Consider the following 18,926-nt stretch of genomic DNA (forward strand, 5'->3'; position numbering starts at 1 on the left):
AAGTGTCTCTGCTTCAAGTCTTTTCTATTTAAAATGCTGCCAAAATGTTTTTCCTAAAGCCTGGCCAGACCATGTTATGTACCTGCTCATCTCATGAAAGCTCCAGCTGTTCTCTATTTCCCCTAGAATCAAATACAAACTCCTCTAGCCATCATTTGAAGCTCTTCACAACCTGGTTCCAACCCACTTTCCAGTCTTATATATCACTTGCTGTCTTATTCTTTAGTCTACGGTATAGCCAAACTAGCCTTCTTGCTATTGTTCACAAAAATATTTTAGCTCCCAGAGGCAGAGATGTGGTATTGGATAGAATGTGGAGCCTGGAGTTAGGAAGGCTTGAGTTCAAATCCAGCTTCAGAAACTTACAAGTTATGTGACCCTGGACAAGTCACATCATCTCTATTCACCTTGGTTACCTCAAATGAAAAATCGAGATACTAATAACACCTACTTCGCAGGACTGTTGTGAGGATCTGATGAGATAATATTTGTAAAAAACACTTCGTGCAGATTCGGGCACTTAGTAGGTGCCATCTAATGCAAATTCCTGTCCCTTTCCCTTGTCATCTCTGTGCCTTGGCAGAGGCCATCTACCATGTCTGGATGTTACTTCTTCCTAGCTAAAATTTCTAGCTTCCTTCATGGTTCGGTTCAAGTTTGATAACTTTCTCTACGAAGTCTTCTCTGATCACCTTCCTAGCCAGTACCCTTCCTCTCAGAATTTTTTTAAAAAAATTATTTTTGTATACATTTCTATTTTTTTTATCTGTGTATATGTTTCCCACCAAGAGAATGTAAACTCTTTCAGGGCTAGGGCAATTTTATATTTATCTTTGTAGATTCAGGATTTATCATAGAGCCTGGCACATAGTAGGTGCTCAATAAGGTTGCATTAAATGATATGAATGACTATCATTGGGAGGAACATCCTTGAGTCTTTACCGATTTTTTTTTTAATTTCATCTTGGCAACCTCAGCACCTAGTCCAGTATCTCATACATAAATTCTCATTGATTGGTTGATTAAATTCTTAAAATGCGGAATAATTGTCCTTATAGAAACCCTTTTGACCTTTGTCTATATCTCATGGAACAAATTAAATTACTGAACTTAATTTTTCTCTAACAATTCACGGATCTGTTCCTCAGGTCCCCAGTTGGAGAGCAAGTTTACCAAATGTTAGATTAAATGAAGTTCAACCCTTTCATTTTACAGATGGAGAAACCAAAGCCCAGAGAGGGGAAATGTTTTGTCCAAGGTCATTTAGATACTCAGTGACAGGGCCTGGACTAGAACTCAGGTCTCCTGACTCTGAGACCAATGCTCTTTCTGCTGCATTAAAGTACCTTTTTAAGGAGCTGTAAATAGCTCAGCTACCTTCAGGAACTAAACGACAAACCCAGAGACATTCACTTACACTTTGGTGGTGCGAATAGCACCTGGCCAGCCGGCCTGACTTCTCACAGGCTTCAGCAAGGGCATCAAATTGATGTGAGTGGAAAAAAAAGAGAGCAGTTGATCTGCAAATGCTAACTTGCTCAGCCAGCAGGGCCAGTGAAAGGTTTCCGGTGTCAGCGCCTGTAGCTGTCACCTCTTAATAGCAAAGAGGTTCCTTACCTTAGTGAGAAATGCTCATTAAATCTTTCAAGCCAGTTCTCAGAAAGAAGCTAACACCAGCACCAAGGTAGAGCTCAGCCCCACTGCGAGGCCCTCAGTGGCATCAGCAAAGACTTCCCTAGTGCCATTATATGCTCTGGAGGGAACTGGACCTATTATTAATTAGCTCCAACTACCAATGTCTCTTTAGCTACAAAGAGGCATAAAGTTAGAACTGGAAAGGACTTTACAAGAGAAAACATATGAAACTAAGTCCCTGATAGCAGAAGTACCTGTTCCATTTTCAAAACCCAGTTAGTGGCAGAGCCAAGACAAGACCTCAGGGCTCCTGATCTTTCCCAAGAAGCCCCCAGCCAGAAGTAGCCTCCATATAAACAGCCAAGCAAGTTCCCAGGCACCAGAAATGAGCACACACATGCACACACACACACACACACACACACACACACACACACACACACACAATTGCTAAGCGACTATTGTTTCTTCCTCCCTCTTGGAACCAACCAAAGCTCTTCATAGCTTCATGCAATTGCTTGGAGTCCAATTGAGACCTGTCCTTCAGGAGCAGCATCTTATTCTGTTGACTGCCTGTCTCAAAAGGGTTCAGCGTGGGTTAGTAGTGAAAAGAGCACTGGGTTCGAGTTTGCGACCTCTACTAACTAGCTTTGCAAATATGTATATCACATAACCTCTATGGGCGTCAGAATGAAGAAATCAGAATAGAGTATTTCTCAAGCCCCTTCCAGCTCTGGTAGTCTATGATACTTCCTTTCTCCCTCTCTATCCTTTATCTAACAAGTTTGTTTTATGTTTTTTTTAAAAAATATACTGTTCCTTCTGTGGCTATGATTTGTTTGCCAAGGTGGATGGCATAGCTGGGATTAGGGTTAGGCGAAGCAAGCAACCACTGAGAGCATTGTTAAATACAACTTTTTATAAATGCACCTATTTTGAATGCCAAATAAATATGACAGTCCATGGTTTTCAGGGATTTCTTTTCTTTTCTTTTCTTTTCTTTTCTGTTTTTGCTAAGTTAAGCAGCTTGTGCTAGAGTGAAGGCTTCAAGCGTCCAGTGGTCGTGCAATGTCCCAACCTTTCCTGTGATGCAGAAATGTTTGGTGCAGTCCCTGATCACAGCTAACCAATCTACCAAGAGAATATGTTTCAAGATCCTAATGGATCACAACATGAAAGAATCAAAGAACTGCAGAATGTTAGGGATGGAAAGTTCCATGCATATCATCTAACCCAAACTCATCATTTAACACATAAGGAAACTGAGGCTTGGAGAATGGAAGTTATTTCTGCAAGACCACATGGCTAGGAAGTGGCAGGGATGAGAATCCAACCTAGATCTTCTGACTCTAAGTTCAGAAATCTTAAGGATAACAAGTCAATTTTTCCCAAGGTTTCTATCAAGGAACTCCTAATCACACATAACTTTAAAAGCATATATTATACTGTACTGTGTGACCTTGGGCAAACCACTTAACCTCCATGGGCCTTCAGTTGCCTCTAACTATAAAATGAGATTATTTGACTAGATACTCCTAATAATATTAATAACAGCTAACATTTATGTAACACTGTGCTAAATGCTTTGCATTATTATCTCTGATCCTTACAACTACTTTGGGAGGTAGGTGTGATTATTAATCCCATTTTATAGATGAGGAAACTGAGGAAAACAAAGGTTAAGTGATTGGCTCGGGATCATACAGTTGGTAAGTAATTATCTGAGGCTGGATCTGAACTCAACACTTTTTTACTTCAGGCCTAGAGCTCTATCCACTGCACCACCTAGCTACCCCATGAGGTCCTCATACTAGGCTACCATTTCCCTTTCTTCCTTTTCCATTGGAAAGTCTCAGCCCTCTCAAACCTGGAGCTCTTTGGGAACCAGGGAGAAGAGAGAAGGGATACTCACCTTTCTCTTGGCAGCTGGTGGTTTGGGTTGTGGCGGCAGCGGACGCTGAGGCCAAAGAGTTTCCGGGCAGTGCGCTGGATCTTCTGTCTCTGAGCTTCAGTAGAGCTCTGGAGTAACTTGTAGCGGTTCTGTAGATCCCAGTCATTCCCCCAATGCTGGTGGATGCTCCCAATGGTCAGGAAATGGTTATTAGGTAGCCTCTTCATGAATGATTTAAACTCATCTGTTACAAACACAATCCCAGATGCAGAGGATGAAAACAGAAAATGCCCTCAAAACACACCCACATGATAAAAATGATCACCGAATAGTGTAGGCTTGCAAGTAAGGTTACAAAATACAGGATCCCCTGATAATAGAAATCCTACAAACTTCTTTCTGGCTCTCACCTTCTAGACCTCTCCTCCACCTCCTAGGAAGTATGGGGAAGACAGTTTTGATCTTTTCTGCTTATAGACTCACAGACCACGTGAGTTTGAATGCACTTTTGAGATCATTTAGTCCATCTTCTTTTTGCAAAGGAGAAAACCGAGATTCAGAGAGTAGAAGTGACTACCCAAGGTCACAGAGCAAGTTAATGGAAGACTCTGAAACCAAGTCTCTAGACTCCCAGGTCAGTGCTATTTTCCAGCTCTTATATTTAAGGGTTAATGGGACTTGGGTATCATTTATGTTGCAGAAGAGGTTGTAATGGGACAGAAGTAGTAATCTTTGAATATGGCATTTTAGAGGTTTTTTTCTCAATATCCACATGATATCACCTAAAGTAAATGAGCTAAAATTGAAGCAAGATTTGGGTTACTCATAAGACCTTCTTAGGCTTAGACCTGTAAAAAAAATTGGCATGGGTGTCTCAGTGAAGGAGTAGGATTCCTGTCTATCCCTAAAGACCTTTAGAAAGAGAATGGTTGACTATTAGTCCCAAACAACCCTGTTAAAGGAAATAAATGGGTCTAATGACCTCTTCAAATCTCTTTCACCTCTATTTTTATTTATGGAAATTTTCAGAGCCCATTCATCAGTTGGCCCATTTGTTGGCACAGAAAGAGGTTTACCTCTAATCTGTTTGCAGTGAACAGACAATTACTCCCCATATCTGTGGCTACAGAGTTTGTGGAGGATTGGGAGGGGAAACTCAGGAGTCCTGGGCTCCAAATCCCAGCTCTAACAAGCAAGCAGGCCTCTCTACTCAGTCCTTCAGTAAGCATAAACAAGCCTCTGAATCTGTAGGTGTTCTAGCTGAGTCCTGTTTAAGCCTAACCATTTGGGGACATGAAGGCATTTCTGCCTGGGGGGAGGAGTTGATAGTCTTTAGCAGTAGTTGGCCATTAATCCGATGAAATTACCCAGAGTTGAAGCTGTTAATGCTATTATGGGCTGAAAATGAAAAGAAAAGTAGGAGAAAAAAAAATCAAACCACAGATGCATATATGGATTTCTCTCCTTAATGGGTGATGCTGTTTTCAATTGATACATGCATGGGCATTAGAGAATGAATGTCCTTGTGGGAAGCAGGCACAATGCATAAGTCATCTAAGTGGTCTATTCAGCTTAATACTTGGCTTCTCATCTTCTTGTCTTTCCTCCCCAAAGTGGTTTCTATTCCTTCCTAAGAATTTGCTTCAGAGAAGCCAGCCAGCTTTTTCACACAGACTCCCTTCGACTAGGCCTTGGAGCTATTAGGACAGAGTTCTTTCTAAACTCTTATTTTCACAAACATGCCTTTTGTTTAGGATCAACAACAATAAAAATAACATGAATTGTGCCACAGATTCCTTTTTTTTTTCATGAATTCTGTACAGTATTAAAGGGACTATGTAGCATTAGCAGCTTTACCTAAGTAGTGTGACCTTGCAAAAAAAATAAACTAGGAGGAAAATCATCAATAGCACATACAATCAGAATATTGGAGCTGGAATGAGCCTCAGGATACTCAAATATCAACACATAAAATGTTAGAGCTGGAAGGGACTTCTTTAGAATAGAATGCTAGAAAATAGAATGCCTAAATTGGGAGAGAATGTGGACTATAGAATGTATAGGAGACTATTTAAAACATAGGCTATTAGACTTAGATAGAAGGAACATTTGAACGTAGAACGTTAGAATATAGACTCTGATAATGTTATAAATGGAAGAAATGGTGTGTACTGGCAAGTAGATGATCAGAACCATGGAGAAGGGCATGTAAGCTATTCCAATTGGCCAACCCAAGTACCAATGCAAACAGAAGTCAGGCAAAGCTGTATTGGAGAAAATGACTTCTTGTTCTGTCCCTCACCAGGAGAGAACAGAATAGTAATATAGGGCACTTTCTATTCTCAGGTGTATTTTGATTTGCTCTCCAAACAGAGGTGCAGGGGTCTCATGGTACAGAAGCAAAAAGTTTTCCACACCATCATTAGACCTATCTTTGATGCTTTTGTAAATAGTTTGAGGCTATGCACAGCCAAGATTGAATGGGTATCTTGACAATGCTTTTACCTAACGAGTACCAGCATCACCCTCCTCTTGCTCAGTGAGCCTTGGAACCATTCACAATGATTACGCCATTACTTGGTAATTATATCTCTGAACTTTTAAGGGGATCTAGGGAACACACAAAAAAGGACACTATGAGTGGTCCTAGATGAGAGTTGGAGGTGAATGGAGGTCTCTGCCAGGAAGGCAAATGATCTTAGTTCCACACTCTACTATTGGATTTACTGTGTGACCTTGAATAGATATCTTTGCCTCTCTGACGTAATGGTGAAGATAAGGGAAATATCCCTGAAATATTCTTGTTCTCCAAGGAAGATTTTTAGAAATCTTTTCCTATCTTCATCTAGAGCTTATTTTTGTTGTGGAGATTGTTGCATGTTAGATCTTATTTTTATTGTTACAGTGATTCTTTCCTCCACCCTCCTTCCCTCCCTCTCACCCCCCCTCTCTCCCACACACACACACACACACACACACACACACACACACATATACACCAGAGGGCCATCAGTTGTTAGACTCCATACCTGAATTCTCCAGGTCCTTATAGGCTTCTGTCCAAGACTTGGCCATGTTGGCCAAGGTGTACTCCATGATCTGGATGTCAGTGATTGGGCAGTTGCATTGTGGGAATTCCTCTGCACACTGACATCGGCACTGGCTGTTCTTACATACATACTCTCCTTCCCCATTGCACATTATGTAACTCAAAGCTGACTGGACAAATTTCTCTTGCAGATACTGAGGGAAGATTATCTGAAGACCTGCATGAGAAAATTAAAAAGGGCAGGAGGGAGAAAGGGGAAGAGATAGAAACATTAAACAGAAGCTATTTCATTAACCATTTTGAAAGGTGATACACTGGGATTTGAAGGTGCCAGGGTTCCTCTGCTTGTTACATCTGAAGTCCTTTGGGATGGGCCAAAATTCTGGCACTGTGGAGAGCTAAGCTTGTTAGAGAGATCTCTTTTTCAACCACATTCATTCCAACTCCACATACTACATTATCCCCTTTTTCTGCAGGGATGAATGATTTCTTTAGCGTGAGAACATCCTCCATTGACATAGATCTCAACTCCTCCACCACTTTGCTAAAACTGTTTTATGAACTGATATGGCCAAAATATGCATCAGCTGATGAGAAATGCTGCATTGAGAAACCTCTCCATATTTAGCTACGTTCGTATAGGTTTGGGCATCCAAAAAAGGAGGAAAGAACCTATTTGTACAAAAATATTTACAGCAGCTCTTTTTGGTGGCTAAGAATTGGAAATCAGAGTGATGCCCAACAATTGGGGAATGGCTAAACAGACTGTGGTATATGATTGCGATAGAATACTATTGTACTATAAGAAATGACAAGCAGGATGATTTCAGAAAAAAATGCGGAAAGACTCACACGAACTGATGCATATCGAAGTGAACAGAACCAGGAGAACATTGTACATAGTAATAGCAATATTGTTCAACGCATAACTGTGAATGACTTAGCTATTCTCAGTATTACAAGGATCCAAGACAATTCCAAAGGACCAAAGATGAAGCATACTATCTCCCTCCAGAGAAAGAACAGGTATTGATTGAAAAAACTGAATCATGCTATTTTTTACTTTCGTTCTTTTTTTCTTTTATTTGAATCTTCATTTACAAAATGACTAAAATGGCAATGTTTTACATAAATGCATATATATATGCATATATATATGTTTATATATAAAACCTATATCTCATTGCTTACCATCTCAGGGAGGAGGATGAGGAGGGAGAGAGGGATAGAATTTAGAACTCAAATCTTTAAATAAAAATGTTTAAAAAATCAGGTTTGGGGGCAGCTAGGTGGCACAAGGGATAGAGCACCAGTCCTCAAGTCAGGAAGACTTGAGTTCAAATCCAGTTTCAGACACTTACTAGCTGTATGGCTCTAGGTAAGTCACTTAACCATAATTGCCTTAAAAAATTAGGCCTGGACCTGAACGTTTTGTTTTTTCAACTTGATAACAGCTGACATTTATATTGCACTTTAATTTTTACACAGCATTTTTCACTTATTACCAAATTTCACCATTATCACAACCCTGTGAGGTACCTCCAATTTTACATATGAAGAAATCGAGATGGAGAGAAATTAAAGAAACACCCCAGGGTAACACAGCTAGTAATGCTTTGTGGCAGGATTCTAACTTAGATCTTCCTGATTCCAGTCCTGTACTTTCTCCAGTAGGCCAAATCTTAAACCTCACAGACATAGCTATCAAAAAAAAGAAAATCACTTTCCAGGCTGATGCTGGGAAGATATTTAACACTGCTAAGAAGTCTTGCTCAGTACATGGCTGTTCTACTTTGGAAAAGATTCTTTCTTCAGTCCAAGACATCTTGCCTAAGAAGATGTACAATAACTACAGCGATGGCCATCTCTCCTTCTACCTCTATTTCAACTCACATTTTGATGCATAGAGGAGTTCTGGGCAGGAATATAAATTATAGGGGAGCCTATGCTCCCCTATCATCAAAGACCAGAGAGCAAGAACCTCCTGGTGCCAAGGCTTCTTGAGGTCCCAATGTATTCTGCTAAATGGGATGTTTGGAAAATGTATGATAATAATAAATACTTGCTAAGCATACACTAGGTACACTGCGCCAGTCATTGGGACGTACACAAAATTTAAATAAGACATAGTCTCTGCTTTCATGGAGCTTACCGACTAGTAGAGAATAAGGAATCTGCTCAGTTTGTATGATATATACTGTTGTGCCGTAAGTACATTAGAGTGATACAAACAAAATACCCCTTAGAAACTGCCAGAGGGGGAGATTTTTATTGATCCTGTGTGTCAGAGAAGGCTTCATGGACAAAGCAGCATTTGATTTGGGCTTTAAAGTTTGGGTAGGAATTAAATAGGGAAAAAGACAGGCAAGGAGGCCATTTCAGGCATAGGCAGTAGCATAAGGAAAAGAATGGAGGTAGGGCAGTGTTTGAGACTAGAGAAGTAGAAAAAGAGAAGAGATTAGAGAAAATAGACTTAAGAAACTATAAAGCTAAGGAGAGAGTACCAATAATCAAAAGATGGGCCTGAGGAGACGACCCAACAATTTTTTGAAAACTTATTCAGTAAGTACTTAATGAGCGTATATAACCTATGAATATGACATCATTAGGTGCTAAGGGAGGTACAAAATGTTAGTAAGACATAGTCCTTACCCTCATGGAGCACAATCTATTAGGAGGATAAGACCCAGATACAGATGAGTAGAAGGACAGAAATAGGACCTATGAGGAAACTCCCTCTTCCAGTAGAAAGTTACTCAGAACGCTAAGAAGTCAAGTTATTTCTTCAGGGTCACAAGGCCAGAAGGTATCAGAGGTGGGCCCTGAAGTTAGATCAATCTGGCTTCAAAACCAACTCTCTGTCCTCGATATCATTCCGCTTCTCATCATACACGGTAAGGAGAGTAAATGAGTAAAAAGGAATTGCCATGGGTGGCCCGAGGGGAAAGGTCACTACCAATCTGAGGATCCTCAGCAACATCCCAGGGATAACTGAATCCTCAAGGGACTTAGCTAACTTCTGCCTGCAGATGTGTTTCGATTCTCTTCTTCTCATCCTACCCTTTTCTTCTCCTCTAGTGATCTAGCTCCCCAACAGCCTCTTCTTCTCTACTTCTCCTCTTTAGAGTTCTGTGAGGATGCACATTTTTCATTACACATCCTTTGCCCAGCATTTTGGACTCAGTGGTTAGAAGTAATAAAACAATACTAAACAAGTACATGACTGGAATCTAGCTTAGTCAGTGAACTACCAATAGGAAACTTTCCTGAGTAGAGGATTGAGGATTCCCTCTGGCTTCCAACATTCACTGTCTCCAATTCTGAGACCCTTCAGCCCCAGCCCTACCCCCTTCTCTCCAACCAACTACTGATTATTATTATCTTTGTCCATAAACATAGACTAGTACAGAAGAATCTCATCTTTTCTGTCTGTCTTTATGTGATAATAGTCATTTTCTAGGTGATAAAGTACCCCCCTCTCCCCAAACACAGTATTTTTAAGAAGCAGGCAAAGCAAGGATTATTCTCCCCATTTTTCCAGATGGGACAACTGAGGCTCATTAGCAGGGGTGTCAGCCTAAGTTTCCTGACTCCAAGACCAAGGCTCTTTCTATCTTACCATGCCACTGCTCTATTTCCATGTGCTTGCTCATCATTTTCTCTATCCCCTGTGTGTGGGGAGAACATTTTCTATTCTTGGTTTCAGCCCAAAAGGAACTTGAAGAGTGAGTTTTTAGAAAAATGCGTCAAATCATCTCTTAGTTTGGCAAGGATTCAAAAAGCAGTATTACCTTCTATGTTTAAAGTAACTGGAGGAAAAAAGACAGAGAAGGCTTGGCATTGGGGGCTTTTTTTATGAGCAGTTGTAACACAAACAGGCTTCTCTTTAAAAACGGAAACTCCGTCCGTGCCTCCGCGTCTCTGAGGCAGTATCTCTTGGGTAATTTTGAAGGAGAATAATGAAGACAGAGGCAATTAGAAAATAGTTTTCTGCAAAATGTCATTAAGTGTTGAAAGTTACATAACTATTTTGTTAACAGCAGAGATTCACAAGCAGCCGTGGCCAAAGGCTTCCCCCAGTCACCTGTGTTCAACAAAGAAGCCCAGTTCTGGCCTCATATATTGGCTCCTCATTCCTCTTTCCCCATTTCAATGGGAGCCATAAATATCTTGGGGCAGGATTTGGCCCATAGAATCACTGTTGTGCAGCTATACAGCTGCTGTCTGGTGTGGGATATTTTGCTCCACATAGCTCCTAAGGAATTACACATGTACATGCACACATAATTTCATATGTGCTTATGCAAGTAATAATTCAAATTTATGGAATAATAATTCATATGCATATAGCAACATGTCATATTTATGATGCTTTAAGGTTTATTCTCCTCAAAATAATTCTATAAGTTTGGTAGTTCAAGGGTAATTATCCTCATTTCACAGATGAGGGGGTGTAATCCCAGAGAGGGCAAGGGACTTGCCCAAGGTCACACAGCTGATAAGTAGATGGCAAAACTAAGACTTGGAACCCGATCTTGTACCCACATGAGTTACAATGGATGTCAAAAAAAAGCAAAGCTACTCTTTTGTAAAGGTTACAGATTCTACTGCACAATTGGTAGGACGTAGAAAATTTCTGACTTTCGTTTCAAAACCAACGCACCCACACTGAACATATGGAATGTTGTTTTTTTCTTATTTTTTCTTTCAGACTACTTAGAATTTTAAATGTGATGCCTTCAATATGCGGGATGTGTGGGCAATGAGGGATGTGTGAACATTAAGACGAGGACCCTTACTTTCTGCCTCTTTCTCCCTTGCTACCTCACATGGTGATTATTGGGCTTGATACATGGAAACTCAGTACCTCTAGTTCTTCTGTCTCTGACCCTGACACAAGCATGCACCATCTCCATTCTGATCACTCAAGTCTGACCAAGGGAAGGGTAAGGAAAAGGCAGAGAATAAGCATTTACATAATACCTACTATGTGCCAAATATGATTTCCTTTGATCCTCATGATATCCCTGTGAGGTAGATGTTGTTATTATCCCTATTTTATAGTTGAGAAAACCAAGGCATACAAAACTTAAAGTGACTTGTTCAGGGTCTCACAACTAGTAAGTGTCTGAGGTCCCATTTTAGCTCAGGTCTTCCTGTCTCTACCTACTGCACTGCCGTTTTGTTGTTGTCACTCGTCCCAGTTGTGTGTTACTCCTTGAGACCCCATTTGGAGTTTTCTTGGCAAAGATGCTGTAGGGATTTGCTATTTCCTTCTCCAGTTCATTTTATGGGGAAAATTAGCAATTGTTTCTGAAATTCTGAGGGTCTTTCCCTCCCAGACTGATTCTTTTGGAAGGCAAACTAGGCTATCTTTTGCCTCCATTTTCCCCATACTTAATATTTTAGTAGATTATTTTAATAGTTTATTTTAATAGTATTTTATTTTTTTCCAATTACATGTAAAGATAATTTTCAACATTCACTTTTATAAGATTTTGAGTTCCAATTATTTTCTCTCTCCCCTCCCCCCTCTCCAAGATGGCATATAACCTAATACAGGCTATATATGTACAGTCCTATTACACATATTTCCTCATTAGTCATGTTGTAAAGAAAGAATCAGAACAAAAGGGAAAAACCGTGAGAAAGAAAAATAAAAGAGAGAGAAAATAGTATGCTTTGATCTGCATTCAGAATCCATTGTTCTTTCTCTTTATGTGGATAATATTTTCCATCATGAGTCTTTTGGAATTGTCTTAGATCATTGTATTGCTAAGAAGAGCTAAGTTTGTCAAAGGTGGTCATTGCACAATGTTGCTGTTACTGTGTACAGTGTTCTCTTGATTCTACTGACTTCACTCAGCATCAGTTCATGTCTTTCCAGGTTTTTCTGAAGTCTGCCTGTTCATCATTTGTTATAGCATGATAGTATTCCATTACATTCATATACCACAACTTGTTCAGTCATCCCCCAATTGAGGGGCATCCCCTCAATTTCCAGTTCTTTACCATCACAAAAAGAGCTGCTACAAATATTTTTGTACATGTGGGTCCTTTTCACCTTTTTTATGATCTCTTTGGGATACAAATCTCCAAGTGGTATTGCTGGGTCAAAGGGTATGCACAATTTGTTTTGCCTCCATTTTTACCTAGCCTTTAATCTCTGAAAGGGTGTTGCCTCAGACAAACTAAGACCTAGGAAAGACCTTAGCTTAAAAAAGCCAAGGTCTCCCACTGTGTCTGGGGCTATTCCCAGACACCCTGACATATTTCTTGCCACTAGACTCCAATGACTCTGGAGGAAAGAATGAAGCTTTTAACTTGCACAGCTCTGCCTCACTTAAATCCAATTGATTTGCAAGTCAAGACATCACCCTCCTCATGTCATTGGTCCTCTTCTAGAATGAAGAATGAATAACAAGAATCATTTTACAGATGAGGAACCTGAGACAAACAGGGTTAAATGACTTGCCCAGGGTGACACAGCTATTAGGTGTCAGATGCCCGATTTGAACTCAGACCTTTCTGACTCCAGAGCCAGCACTCTATCCACTGTACCATCTAGCTGCCTATAAACCCACACAAAAGAGACCTATCTCCATTAACATGAAGAAGATAGGAGCGCCTTAAAGAAAATTGCCTTTCTTACCCACCTTAGAGATGGTGAAGATAACTGCTATATATATAACATTATTATTTGATTGATCCTCATAGTAATCCTATGAGGTAGGCACTATTATTATCCCCATTTTACAAATAAGGAAACTGAGGCAGACAGTGGTTAAGTGACTTGCTCAGGGTCACACAACTAATAAGTGTCTGAGTGAGGAACTGCATCCAGGTCTCCTGACTTTAGGTCCAGTGGTCTATGCACTGTGCCACCAGCTGCCTAGATAATGACACTCTTGAGCAGATATAAGAAGCATTTTGCTTAATGTTCCCAACTGGGACTTGGTCTCAAGTGTCCTACCTCTTAGTCCAAAGCTCTTTCCATTACATTCAAACAGGGCCTTTTTCCTCGGTTACAGTTATCCCTATATGAATTTAGATACAATGTTCTGCCTAGCTCCTCAAAAGCTACTTGAATTCTGGCACAAGTACACAAACGTATCTAGAATAGTTTAGTGTAGTCTTCCTCCCAGATTACTCTTGCACACACTCATCACCCAAATTTCTGTCCTCTTTTGCAACTTAGGGTCTGGTTGACACGAGGTAGCAGTTGACTCTATACTTCCTTTTGTCATGTGTCTGGGTCATGTATTCAAAACCAGACTTCAAGGTGCATTAAGAGAGAGATCCTACCTTCTTCTTTCCTTATCTCTCCCAACCCAGCAAGCATCAGGTGGTTAATAAACGTTTGGTAGATAACACAAAAGGACAGGGCCTGATAGGTTTTGAAATTAAATAGGCAACATCAGACATGAAAATTGAGTCACAACTTTTCGGAGGGGAACTAACCTCAGAGTACACTGACTTAGTCTCCTCCACTGGGCCGCTTTGGCCTTAAAGCTTGGGTTGGATTTATCCCGGTAAGAAAGTATGCTTGGTGAATGTCTCCTGAGCCCAAGACACGAAGTCAGAATATCTCAGTTCCAGGCTGTCCCTTTTGTCACTTATCAGCTGTGTGATCTCAAGCAAATCCTTTCCTTTGCATGGACCTTGGCATATTCATAGGTAAAATGAGGGTATTGGCCTGGGTGATTCTGAATTCATCTTTTAGCACCAACATTCTTAGAAGAGCCTAAAAAAACTGTTCAGAGCCAGGAATTGCCATGGTCACTCTAAGCCTCTTTAAGGCACGGACCATTTTAGATCATAGGATTTAGACCAGGAAGGGCCCTTGCAGATCAAATCCAATCCCTTCATTCTACAGATGAGGAAACTAGGTTCTTCAGAGGTGAAGTGACTTGCCCCAAGGTCAGGGAAGCAGTGAGGAACAGAGTCAGGATGCTAACCCACAACTTCTGACTCTATACTCATGGCAAACACCATGCTACAACTTCCCCTTCTTCACCATATGCCCTAAGCACCTATACTGGTGCTACTCCCTGTAGGGAATCAACAAATCTTTCTTGACTAAATAGTTTGTTTTCTGACCTATTTCATTACTAGCTAAATGCATGCTCTCTTCTGGTGTCAAGGGGAGGCCAATTGTACTCGATGAGGGAGAAGGAAAAAAAAAAGATCCTCATGTGATGGAAGATAAATATTTTTCTCTCCCGTTAGAGCACCAGAATGCAACCCCCTGTAGACATCGTCAAGCCCTATAGGACTCCCAGCTGTTGTCTTGTACCTGGTAAGTTCTGCCTGTCAGATTCTGTCGGTTTCTGAAATGCATGAGGCTGAGGGAATAATAACTCCGAGTGAACCGCCTGCAAGCCTCCCGGCCTGATCTCCTTCCTCACAAAAAGCCCAGGGATTTCAGACTGGCAGATAAAGGACTTTATGGCTGGAACAGCAGCACTGAACTCCAGTGTAATGAAGGCACGCAGGTCAATTACCCATCTGTTTGTGTTTCTATTGCGCTGAATTACAGTATCCATCGCTGACAGCTCATTGGAGTGGAATGGAAATAAGACAATAATTCACCGGGTGAAACTGTGCAGAAAGGGCGAAAAGGCTGTGATCTCATTCAGAAGTTCAGTCCTGTCTCCATGACGGGTCATTTACGCTCTGGGAAAGGGAGACAGGCAGCTATAGGGCTCTTGCAATCTCATGAGACCACTTGTTTGCCTTCCTTAGTGAAGAGAGTAGGAAGTGGGGTTTGGTTAAGGTCCAGATCACAGAACCACAGAATGTCAGAGGTGGAAGAAATAGGAATCCTCTCTCTAATATCCTTTACAAGGGGTTTTCCAGGCTCTGCTTAAAGACCTTCAAGGATAGGGAAGCTGATACTTCCTAAGGCATCCTAGGTCACCTTTATACAGGAAGGTTTTCTTCCCCCTCCCCATATATACATGAAATTATAATAGTATATAAGTACATTAAAATTTTTTATATTTACATGAGTACAGAAGAGGAGACATATTTATGTATATTTTATATAATAATAACAGCTAACATTTATATGGTGCTAACTGTATACCAGACACTGTGCTAAATGCTTTAAAATTATCATCTCATTTCATCCTCACAACAACCCTAAAAGGTTGGTGGCATTACTATTCCTATTTTACAGATGAAAAAACTGAGGCAAACAGAGGTTAAGTAGTGACTTGTCCAAAGTCACACAGCTAGTAAGTGTTTGAGGCTGCATTTAAACTTAGTTCTTCCTAACTTCATGCTCAGTGCTCTATCTATAGTGCCAATATTAGAATCATAAGGACCATAGATTTATAAGTGAAAGCAGCTTTCAAGGTGTCATCTAGTCTAATGCACTCATTTTACAGTTGAGTAACCTGGGGACCAGAGAGGTTAGGTGAGTTGCCCAAGGTCACACAGGTAGTAAGGGACAGAGTTAGGATCTGAACTCAAGTCCTCTGAGTGCAAAACCTTCTCTCTTCCAGAACTACCACAATTGCTGATACTGTAGATCCATCTCCTAAGGCCTAGCCAAACTAATCCTTACTCCTTCAGCCATCCTTTCAGGCATTTGTATGCCCTAAAGACTCAATCCACTCAGTTTTAGCACCCAGGTCAGCTGGGATATGGCGATGTGGGCTTGTAATCCATGCCACTTCAGGAGGGTGAGGCTGGTGGAGTTCTTGAGTTTGGGAGTTCTGAGCTCTAGTAGGGCTAAAGAAGAAGAATAAACAGCTCAGATCAGTCTTATATCTCTGCCCTTTTCTCCTTCCTTTAGTAAGTAGAGAAAGTCACATGGCTCACTATATTTACTTGGTCCCATTCAGTCAACAATCTTTTATTAAATTTCTATTACGTGACAGGCATTCTGCTAAGCATTGGAGACACAGAGACAAAAGTGAAACCATCTTTGCCCTCAAAGAATTTGCAAGCTAATGGGGGAGAAAACATGTAATATTTAATATTATATAATATATAACAGAATACTATGATAGTACCTAATTTATTTCATATGTATATATTCTTTCTCTTATCTTTCTCTCTCTCTCTCTCTCTCTCTCTCTCTCTCTCTCTCTCTCTCTCTCACATCTGAGAGAGAGGTCACTAGCTTCCAGAGGATCAGGAAAAGCTTCATCTGGAAAGTGGTATTTTAACTGAGTCTAAAAGGCAACTAGGCCTTCAGGGAGGTAGAGTGAGTGAATTCCAGGCACAAGGAACATACAGTTCTAAGATACAAAGAAGGGAGAAGGAGGGTTTTCTGTGCAGAACAACAAATTGTCTGGTATACCTGGATTGAAGAGTATTAGGAGGGGAGTGATATGTAAGAAAACTAGAAAGGTGGGAAGGTGCCAGGTTGTGAAATGTTTTAAATGCCAGAGGAATTTATATTGGATTTTTGAGGCAGTAGGGAGCCACTGGAATTTGTCTGAGAGTGTACGAAATGATCAACATGAACTTTAGAAAAATTAATTGGGTAGCTGTATGGAAGATGGATTGGAGGGAGGAATGAGAGGAGATGAAGGCCTGAGCTACAGTGGTAGCAAGTGAGTGTAGAGGGAGAAACAAAGGTATATCAGAGATGTGAAGTTAAAAGCAACAAGAATTGTTGATTGTTTGGTTATTAGGGGAGAATGAAAATGAGGAATGGGAGTTGTGAACCTCGGTGACTGGGAGAATGGTAGTGTCCTTAACAGCAGTAGCGAAAGTCAGAAGAATAGAAGGATTGAAGGGAAAGGTAATTCTATTTTGCATATATTGAGGCTATGGGACACCCAGTTCAATACATCTAATAGGCAATTGAGGATGTGAAATTGGAATGCAGGAGATAATAGAGTTCACCTAGATAAAAAGATCTAGAAGTCATCTGAGTAGAGACGATAATGGAAGCCCATGGAAAGATGAGATCACCAAGTTTGGAAGAGCAGAAAGAAAAGAGAAGAGGACCAAGGACAGGATAGCTTAGCCTTAGGGGGCATGTTGAATTAGCAAAGTAAAATAAGAAAGTCCAGTCAACCAAAAGGAAAATCAAGAGAGAGCACTGTCATGAAAATTCCAAGAAAAGAGATTACCAAGGAAAAGAAGGAGGTCAATATCTAGTATATAAAATTTTAAATTTTGCAAAAGCATTTTACGTGTGCTCTCATTTGATCCTCCAAACAATCCTTTGAGGTAGATGATATTTTATAGATGATGAATGTGAAATTGTAAGATATTAAGTGACTTTCTTAGAGTCAAACAGTAGGTTAAGTGTCTGAGGCAGAGTGGGAAACCACAGAGAGGTCAAGGAGGATGAGGATAGAGAAAAGGTCAATAGATTTAGCAATTAAAAGATGGTTGGTGACTTTAAAGGGAATAGTTTCCATTGAATGATGAAGGTTCAGTTGAATTGCAACAAGCCAAAGTGAAGGGAGTTAAGGATGTACTGGGAAGAGATGAAATTAAAATACCAAATAGAAATGGCTTTTTTCAATTATTTTGCAGAAAGAGGGAGGGTAGTTAGTGAAGATGATATAATCTAGTAAAAAACATCAAGATGGGGAGACTTTAGTATATTTGTAGGAAAAAAAATCCAGTAGTGAGAAAATGAAGATTAGCAAAAGGAGATGATAGTTGAGGGAATCTGCTGGATAAGGTGGCAGGGAATGGGATCAAGCGTGCAAGGAGGAACATTGGCACCTTCCTTGGCCATCTTCTTCGCCATTCTCTATGTCCCATTGCTACCTTTCTGCTTCTTGCTTGTGGAATGGTTATCAAATCAACAGTGTCATTGCTCCTGGAAGTGCCCCCTATTGCTGTGCCCAGTTTCCCTATGATTTCTCATAGCAAAATAACCTGGCTACTACAGCCTTACTAAAATGTAAGCATCGTGAAAGCAGTGACTGTTTTGTTTTGGGTTTGTATCCCTAGTGCTTAGAACATTTTATTAGGTGCTTAATAAATGTCTTTAAACTAACTAATTTAATTCCTGTGACTCTGACTCTTTTTTTCCCCCTCTAGGTTAAATATACCCAGTTTCTCCAGCAAAACAGAATCTGACAAGTATTTATTTAATACTTACTATGTGCAAAGCACCATGTTAGGTTTATGGGACATAAAGACAAAATAAAAAATGTTACTTGCCTTCGTGGTGCTTACATTCAACTGATCCTCTAATGGCCTAGTTTCTAATTACAGATACTTTTAAAAATGCATGATATTTACATAACATTTAGAGCTTGTGAATCATTTTACATTCATTATCTGTTTGTGCCTCATAGCAGCCTTGTGAGGAAAGTGCCACAAGTATTTTTCTCCACGTGTCGGAACTGAGGAAACTGAGGCTTAGAG

The 18,926-nt window shown here is 40.3% G+C and overlaps 1 protein-coding gene across 1 annotated transcript in view; it reads right to left on the reverse strand.

Annotated features, from left to right (window-relative positions):
• The window catches only part of BRINP1 (BMP/retinoic acid inducible neural specific 1), a 175,973-nt gene that overhangs the window by 21,141 nt on the left and 135,906 nt on the right, over positions 1-18,926 (reverse strand). The window contains exons 6-7 of the mRNA XM_036752940.1: positions 6,556-6,792; positions 3,548-3,770 (exon numbers count right to left, since the gene is read on the reverse strand). Of these exons, the coding sequence (XP_036608835.1) occupies positions 3,548-3,770; positions 6,556-6,792 (460 nt within the window). The remainder of the gene's footprint in view (positions 1-3,547; positions 3,771-6,555; positions 6,793-18,926) is intronic.

This window comes from Trichosurus vulpecula, chromosome 3, assembly GCF_011100635.1.
Source record: "Trichosurus vulpecula isolate mTriVul1 chromosome 3, mTriVul1.pri, whole genome shotgun sequence".
NCBI lineage: Eukaryota > Metazoa > Chordata > Mammalia > Diprotodontia > Phalangeridae > Trichosurus > Trichosurus vulpecula.